Source organism: Heterocephalus glaber, unplaced genomic scaffold (genome assembly GCF_053883595.1).
Source record: "Heterocephalus glaber isolate CG9 unplaced genomic scaffold, H.glaber_assembly_v1.0 deba00001444, whole genome shotgun sequence".
NCBI lineage: Eukaryota > Metazoa > Chordata > Mammalia > Rodentia > Bathyergidae > Heterocephalus > Heterocephalus glaber.
In genome coordinates this window covers 26,354,926-26,363,638 of record NW_028258297.1, presented here as the reverse complement: position 1 = coordinate 26,363,638, position 8,713 = coordinate 26,354,926, and the positions used below count along the sequence as shown (strand labels likewise).

General features: G+C 36.7%; 1 protein-coding gene across 1 annotated transcript; it reads left to right on the top strand.

The window, feature by feature from the left end:
- Window positions 1-298: 298 nt before the first annotated feature.
- Window positions 299-8,415, top strand: Clec12b (C-type lectin domain family 12 member B). Its single transcript, XM_004845929.2, is given in 8 exon segments — window positions 299-389; window positions 2,249-2,341; window positions 4,350-4,568; window positions 5,068-5,222; window positions 5,412-5,503; window positions 5,505-5,525; window positions 8,266-8,333; window positions 8,336-8,415. Coding segments are annotated over 8 exon segments (819 nt in total).
- The last annotated feature ends 298 nt before the right edge of the window (window positions 8,416-8,713 follow it).

The following is an 8,713-nucleotide window of genomic DNA, read 5'->3' as shown; positions in this document are numbered from 1 at the left end:
AAGGATCATGGGAAATCCCCATGAAACTAAAATTTCTGCTGTCTCCATGTGCCTCACATCAAGGAATAATGCTGTTGTAGTTTGAGATCTGCAACATTGTAATTCCTCAAAAGAATACTGGGCTCTTCTCACTTTCAGTGCCAAGGTACTGACTGTCATTCTGTCCTTGTCGAGAGTCAGTGGGGTGTGTCTTAGGACAATGTCTATGTAAAAGCTCCTAGCCTTGAAAAGAACACCCTCACCCAGGCCTTAAAATATTGAAACATTTCCATAATTTGTAGTAGTGCTTTCTTCTACAATGTCCCACAAAGTGACCTACATGACCCTCACATTTCAGGATTCTTCTAGAGCAAGAAAAAACCAGGACAGAAATAACCTTAAAAAAAGAGGTAGGAGTTCAGATAAAACAAGCTGTCAACTTGGAAATGACAGGTGTTTTGGCTTTGAGATGTTGGCTTTGATGCTGATGCTAAAGAGACATGTGCAGAAGAATCTCAAAAATGGAGACAAATCATTGTGGAACAGATGGTAGAGTGAAGGCCTCCAATATTGAAGAGAAAATGTGTAGCTTTGAGGACTTCTTTCAATTGTGTGATATCAACATGTTCGTGAAGCTTTACATTATAATGTAAAACTTTGGTTTGGATGTGTCAGAGATTGAGTTTGGGAACCAAGAGATTTCTATTTATAAATAACATTTATTTATCCCTTGTAAGAGATGCGAGAGGAATATTCTTTTAGAACCCATATTGGAGGTTTTAAAATAGAGAAAGTAGAGGAAATTTTTCTTTTAGGTGGCTTAAATAACTGAAGGGAAAAACTGGAAGATGTACAGGTCAGAAATAGACAAAAACTAATCTCTGTATTTTTTTTTATCCTTTTATTGGTACATTTTAGGTGTACGATATAATGACATTCATCATTGGAGATATGCACCTTTACATACTTTCTTGGTTTGTAAGTATTATTTTTAATTTAGGGTAGTAGAAATCCAAAGCCAAATTTGTAATATTGAATCAATAAAAACAATACCTGCATAGTACCATGTATGTATTACATCATATCTTTATTAGAATATAAATGTGAAGTAAATGGAACAATATTGGTGTTTTCTCCACCACATAGATGAGAAAACTGAGGCTGAAAGAAATTAAATGATTTAATCAAATTTACATAAACTGACGTGCTGCAGAGCCCAGCCTGGGTCCCAGCCTTCAGCTCATTCCTTACACTCCAGTGGAGGAAATGCAGTCCCATGGCCTGATATCAGCTGGGTGTGTAAGTCTACATCCCTAGCTTAAGGAGAGCTGTGGCTGTTCTGGATGTTCCAAATCAACTGAATTATGTGAAAGACTTTCCTCTGTTCTTTAGATTTGTTTTTGTTTGTTTATGGGCAAGAGTTGGGGGGAAAGCTATACAAAAATATGATGAGAACAGATTCTGCATATGTCTAATAAAGGTGACTATGCACTTGAGCCTTGTTTTGCTTTAGATTCTAATTCATGTGATGGTGCACCTGGACTTGTATTAATATATTAAAATCTATTAAACCTGGACATTGTATTAATCTATTAAACTCTATTAAAACATTGAACTAGATGCAATTAGGACTTGAATCAAGGAACAAGAAAGTAGGAGAAATTATATATAATATGTATTATATATTATATATAATGTATATAATAAATATATATATATGAAGAATTATGTACTGACTTTCTGGTCTGTACTACTGTTTGTAGGTTAGATTGTCATTTTTTGTTCAGAGTTTATTCGTCATTTTTAGGGATATACCATGAATAATGGATGAAAGTTGTTTTTTGAAAATAAAAGTTACTTTTTAAAAGTAGTATCCACTATTATAAGGCAGGTAGAGCCACCTACATCTTGGAAATTTGTAGTCTAGAAACTTGAAGTCTTGCTGATTCTTAGCATCATCCAGAGAAATAGTTTTCACAACATAGCATTATGAAATCAGTGAATGAGAAAAAGAATGGAAGGTGATGATGAAAAGAAGTGTGAAAGTCTGAAGAAAATTACTGTTCAAAACCAAGACAGTAGCAGAAAAATGGAGGAGGATAGATGATTGGGTTCTTATTGAACTTCATGCCAGGCATTTTCTAAAGAGTGCAATGAAGAAAGTAGAGAAAGTTTAGTAGCTGGATACTTCCTAAATGGGAGAAATGAACCACCCAAATGCAGGGGCTCCAGGCAGCTCCCTTGGCTCATACCTCTGTTGGCTTTCCAGGGAATCCAGCTCTCTTCCCTGCTGAGGCTGCCCTCAGTCTGCTGACTCTTTGCCTGCTGCTGCTGATTGGGCTAGTGACCTTGGGTGTTATGAGTAAGTACATTCACAACAGAAAGAAAAGTGATTAGGAAACATATTTGTAAGCCATGTAAATTTAGCTAAGATTACAAACAGATTATTAACATCCTGAATCCTCTAATACTCTTCTGCAACCTCTGATCTGTCACCATCTCCATGTCCAGCAAGGGACATATTTTATGATTATGAAGATTCTGCCCCACATTTATTATTTTCTGTTGATAAAGTAAATAGGCCCACTAAGAAGACTTTTACTTTACTACTTAATACTTAGGATAAGGAGCCCTTTTCTGCCTAGACACATGCCCACCTATTATTCCAATGGTGACAATCAGGGGATCAAGGGAGATGTATTTAAAACAAGGCACGCCATTTCACTTACCTTGAAGATTTAACATAGGAGTAACTTAATCTAGAACTTTCTAGTATAGAGAAACCATCTAAGTAGCAGCAACAATCTGACTTGTACGAATAAGAACTGCAAACAGACAAGGAGGGAGAGACCCCTGACATGTCAAACCCAGGAGAAAGAGAATTGAACCATCTCTGCAGAACATTAGAAGCCCTACTCCCCAGTGCCTAAGCCAGAGAGTTATTCTCTGGATTCTGACCCATCCTTGTGCCCCGGGAGTGAGAATCCCAGACTAACATCCTGGATATAAGCAGAAAAACATCCTGAAAATACATATCTTATAGGATGTTGGTATAAAAAGCAGTTTTTTGGCACAGAAGTTACTTTCAGGGGACCTGCAGCCAAAAAAGCTTATATGTTGAAAACTTCTAACATCTCCTCTAGGACACTAATTTCTTTTTGTGTGTGTAAGATCTCATGGAAAATTAAGATTTGAACAAATCTCTTTGGATAGATAGAGGTTTATGATGTAGCTTATTCTTTTGGAAAAAAATTGTGTTCTAGCAGAGATAACAAGTATTCAAGAGCTCAACATTATGAGAATTAGCAGTAAATCTTTTACAGTGATGGAGACTTTAAACATGAAGCTGGGCATGGTGGCACACTGGGAGGCTGAAGCAGGGAGGTGGTTAAGTTCAAGCCCAGCTTGGACAACTTAGTGACTTAGCAACACCTTGTTTCAAAAGAAAAAAGAAAGAATAGGAAAGGGCTGGGGGTGTAGCTCAGTGTGAAGGTGCTGGGTTCAATCCCTACTGCACCAAAGACAATAAAGAAAGAATGAAGATGCAATGATAGATGTTCATTGGTTCACCACAGATGGGCAAAGTTTTTCCCTAATATTCTGAGCTTTTAGGGTAGATGTTCATACATTTATTGTGCTGCTTATAAATCAATAAAAATGAATATTTATGGACCCAGGACTAAAAATGGTTTGATATGCCATTAAAATCTGCTTCAAAATTTTTTTTGAACAATTATTCCTCCGGTAGTCTGCAGTCCTAAAGAATTTTGTTCCTCGTTTAAATTTTCTAAAAAATGTTAAATCTGTGCATATACATATCAGTACATATACAAATCAGGAAGGTTAATGCTCTAGTTTTTGAAAACTACCCCTAGGGGAACATATAGGTAATTCACTGCTATAATTCAGTTGTTGGAAATATAATGGAAACTAACTCAATATTTCAGTTTTATCTGTACCCAGAAGCAGCAGACATATAAACAAATGTGCAATAAAGAATAATCTTAAAAAAAAAGAATTCTGTTCCTATTAAAACTATAATTATGTCAACAATTCCAATTTAAAAATTCCAATATAAAGGGAAAGTTACCTGATACCACCTTAGATCAAATGTGAGATATAAAATTACTAATTCATTATTTTAATACTAGTACAATAATAATTCAAAAATGAATATGATTATAAAGATTAACTATAAATAATTCAGAATACAAAGGCATCTGGTGTGTTTCAGTCTTGATTTTATCTCCATTATTAAGAGTTACTAACAAATATTAAACAATCTAAAAAATATCTCTGTGTCAAGAGAATAATTGAACTCTTTGAGAAAGAAAGAATATTATGAACTGGCCTCCTGTTTTATTTTGGAGTTCTGCAGATGTCTAGTGAAATGAAGTTAGATTCCAAGGAACTCAGTTAGCTCCCAAAAGTCATTCACCGCCAGCAGGATAATTTATCCCAGCAACTGGACAACAATAAGAACATTTCCATGGAGAAGGAATTTCTCAAATCACACGTATCCAACCTACAGAAGAGGGAAGAGCAGATGGCCATTAAACTCTGCAAAGAGATAATCATTCATACTTCAGGTAAGAGATCTGCTAACCAGTCAGATAGAACCTATTGCTCTGATTTAAGTTGTTGATGGGGGTACTTTGAGGTATGAGAGTTATCTCATCAATACCCCCTACATGATGTCATACTGAGTTTGCAGCAGATAAAGGAAAATACAGATCCATTAATAATTTTGAAAACACGGAGACAAATTTGGGTACCATCTTAGAATGATGCCAATCTGGATACTTCAACTTCTCATTTTATTAACTCCACCTGGTGAGCATGTTGTTATAGAAGTTAAAAGCATAGCTGGTAATTCGAAGGCTGAACTCTGAAAAGAGAATCCCCATCACTCTAACCCATAACCAGGGATAATTTCATCTTCAAAAACTCCTTAAAACAACACTGTTTCGGAGGTTTGGGCTCTCAGATCCTATTGTACAATTAAATGATTTATGCGTAGTTTCCAACCTTTCCCTGGTCACCGGAGAGTCACTGGATTTGTACTGTTGGATGTAATTTCCTTTTCAGACCACAAATGTAATCCTTGTCCTAAGACATGACAATCGCACGAAAACAGTTGCTATCATTTCACGATAAATGAAGATAAAACCTGGAGCAACAGTAGAAAGGACTGCAGAGACAGGAACTCCACCTTGATGGAGACTGACACCTTGGAAGAAAAGGTATGACTGAATCTACTTCCCTGGTGATAGCGATTATCCACACGGTGAAACACAAAGATATGGCATCCACATGATGGCAATTCAGTGGATTGTGGATGAAAATTAAGGAATCTTATGGATGTTTCTGTCTTATCTTTGCAAACTGAAGTATGGCTTGCTCATAAGGTTTTTCTTCTGTTTTCTCCCAAGGATTTTCTTAAGTCACAGCCATTAGCCATGACTTTTTACTTTTGGCTGGGGTCATTATGGCACCCTTCTGGCAGAAACTGGCTATGGGAAGATGTCAGTTCCCTCTCTGTCCTTGTAAGTCTCTAAGTATTCAGGTTGAAAGACCAAGTTTTGCATAGAATTCTGAGTAAATAAATGTAAATTGTTAAGAATCATAAATCTAGATACAAAAAAGGAGTAGAACCTACAAAGAGGGTCAGTAACAAATATTATAAGGAAGGGTAATTAATTTCATTTCTGTAATGCAATCATGGCAAAGCATTGAACTTTACCCATATAAATTTATTCCGTTACTTAACATATATAATATTTATATATGTGCAAGTATCAAATATTGGTGCCTTCAAAGTTCTTTATAAACAAAAACTCTTGAAGAAAACCCTGTTGTATATCCATTTGTGTAGATAAAAATGGTGCTGCTTTGAGAGGAATTAATTAAATTAATTAGATATTGAGAAATTAAATGACTTGTCCGAGGTCATACTCAGCTCCAAAGTGACAAAATCAGGACTGAATCCTTTAGGGACTGCGCGTTCAGTCACTCAGCTATTCTGGTCTCCAGCACGACAATCCAGAAGGACAGTGTTTGTCATGAGAACACAGTTTAATATGTTTGTTTATAATAAATGCCAGCCATTTTCTAACAGAAAGCAAGTGTGAATTGACTCTTTAGTTCAAGAATTAGTTTCATGATGAGAACTTGCCAATTAGGTGTTATGGCTAGTGTCTTTCATAAATCAAATAGCTATATCCACCATTTCAAAGTTTTGATTAAAATATTAAATATATATAAAACACTTGAGAAATTGCATTTTTACAGCTACCTAAAGTCATGAATAATTAGATGTTAATATAAAAGTGTGTCTTGCCAAATTGCCCTCTTTATTTGTGTATCTACTTTGAGAAGTCCTTGGAATGAGACTCTACCTCCCAGGCAGGTGGAAGTCCAGGTGCTACTTCCTGTAGCTGGTCCTGTGCAGGAAGCCAATGGGACACGGTGTGGGCTTGGCAACGTCTTACCTCTAGGTCACCATGTTGTGTCCCTGGGTGGGCCGAGCACCAAGGCTCTGCCGTGGTGAGCAGCTCAGTGGGATCATAAACTTTAGTATCAGAAAAGCATTCAAGATGCAAAGTTTAAGGAAAGAAAAATTTTATTGGAAAGGAGTGAAAAGGAGAAAAGGAGAGAATAGATAGCTGCTCTGATAAGAACTGGAGCAGGGGGAAAATGGAAAAGTGGTTACCTGAGGGCCTTTGATCCTGACCTCTCTCTTTTTTTGGTACCAGGGATCGAATGTGGGTCCTTGAGCATGCGAGGCAGGCAGTGGAGCCACTGAGCTACATCCTTGGCCCTTCTGGCCTCTCTTATAAGGCAGCAGGGACATTTCCTCCCTAGCCAGAACCTACCATAATTGGATTGGCTTCTGGGCTCCCCTGTCTAATGTCATTTCTTCGGTGGTCTATGTGCAGCTTCTTTCTCGTTTGTCTGTTTACTTGTCTTTGACCTACTTTTTAGGGCCTTATCTTTGGGTTGGGTGGTGCATTGGCAAGGGGGTACCTTATTCGTGGTTGGTTTAGAGTTAGTAAGGGGATGTGTGGATACCTATTGTATTCTAGATGATGAATATAGTGAGCCTAGAGTGGATAACGTAGTGACCCTAGAGAGAATACATATGCATGTGTATGTCAGTGTACAGGTGTAAGAGGTTTCCCCAAATTTAGCCTGCACCCCTTCCTTTATGTCTCCCTGTATCGCATTGGAGGTGGTCAGGGGTGGCCTCTCAGCTTGGCTTTGTGCTCTTGGCTCTCTGTGTCCTGCCTGTCAGCTCTTCTATTGGTGCAAGTCCCAAGGCCATTTGGTGCATTTCTTTATCTGTTTTTTTCTCTTTCTCTACCGCTGTCCTGGACCAATTTCCCAGGGGAATTCCTCTAGTGAAGTTTCAACTCCTTCTAGTCAGGATTAACCGGAAGATCTAATGAGGCCCCCTATTCTATTTTCTTGTCTACAGACCCCTGGCCCTACATTGTCATGAAAAAAGTCCTATTAAAGTTTCTCCAGAAGAACAAATTTTTAAAAAATGTGTAAGTGATCACATGGTTTTTTTGCAAAATTCTTTAAACACTATAAATCAAAAATTTAGGTGAGTATTGTATATGAGAACTATATGTAAAGTGCCCAGTTTTATTCCTATTGTAAGTATAATGCATACTTTTATATTGGATGAAATTTAGAATCATTGGCATCTTTCTGGATATAGAACTATTTTCTTCCCTTCCATTCCACACCAAGTAGTTATTTCTCTTTTATTCTTTAACTTTCATCAACAATGTTTCTTTTTCTTTTACAGAATAAAAAGAAATTTTATTTCACTTTAGAAGTTTTTATTAGTATATGTTTGCAATACATTTTAGATACATTCATCTTGGAAAATTGGTAGATATCCATATCAAATCTTGCTCCATTTACTTCCCCTTTCCTTCCCAAAGGTTTCTTGGGTAGAATTAAAATCACTCATTTTTGGTCAAAGGTGGCTATCAAACACCAAACCCCTTGAATTACAATGATATACAACTGTATATTGGTGGAACGAATGCAAATTCTCAGTTTACGACTCAAATATTCTTAAAGAATTCTACTTAGAATCCCAATTAACTTGCAACAAAGAGCTCTGATGTGCCAATGTTAGGGATTTTGATGGTTTGTGGAGACAGAAGTCTCTCGACATTCATGATATTGCCTGCAAGGGCAACCGAGAACACTGCTGATTATACTTCAAATATAATATTTATTATTACTTTTAAATAAAGTAATTTTCAGGTTTAGCAGTAAAGAACTTGGCCAGATCAATGGATCCAAAGGATGTGCTTATTTTCAAAGAGGAAATATTTTGTTTCTCACTGTAGTGCTGAAATTTCTTGGATTTATGAGAAGACATCTGCACAAGTGAAAATTGAAGATTTGGATTAATGTGCTTCTTTCTTAATTCACTAAAAATTAAAGAACTTGTGATTTCAAACTCATGTATGGAAAGACGATGTTACGTACTAGAGCCAAAAGCAGATTAAAAAGTGATCGTGTATTTCAACTACTAAGGAAATGAACTTATTTCACAGAGCCTTCTCCACTTCAGGGTCTGATGCCTTCTGATCCAGTGGTAGTTATTATTCAGGATCAACATTATCCTTGGGGACTTAGAGCAGCCCTTTTATCTATGGCTCTGTTATTCTCAGAATAATCTCACTGAATTTTCTCTCTCTGAAATAAA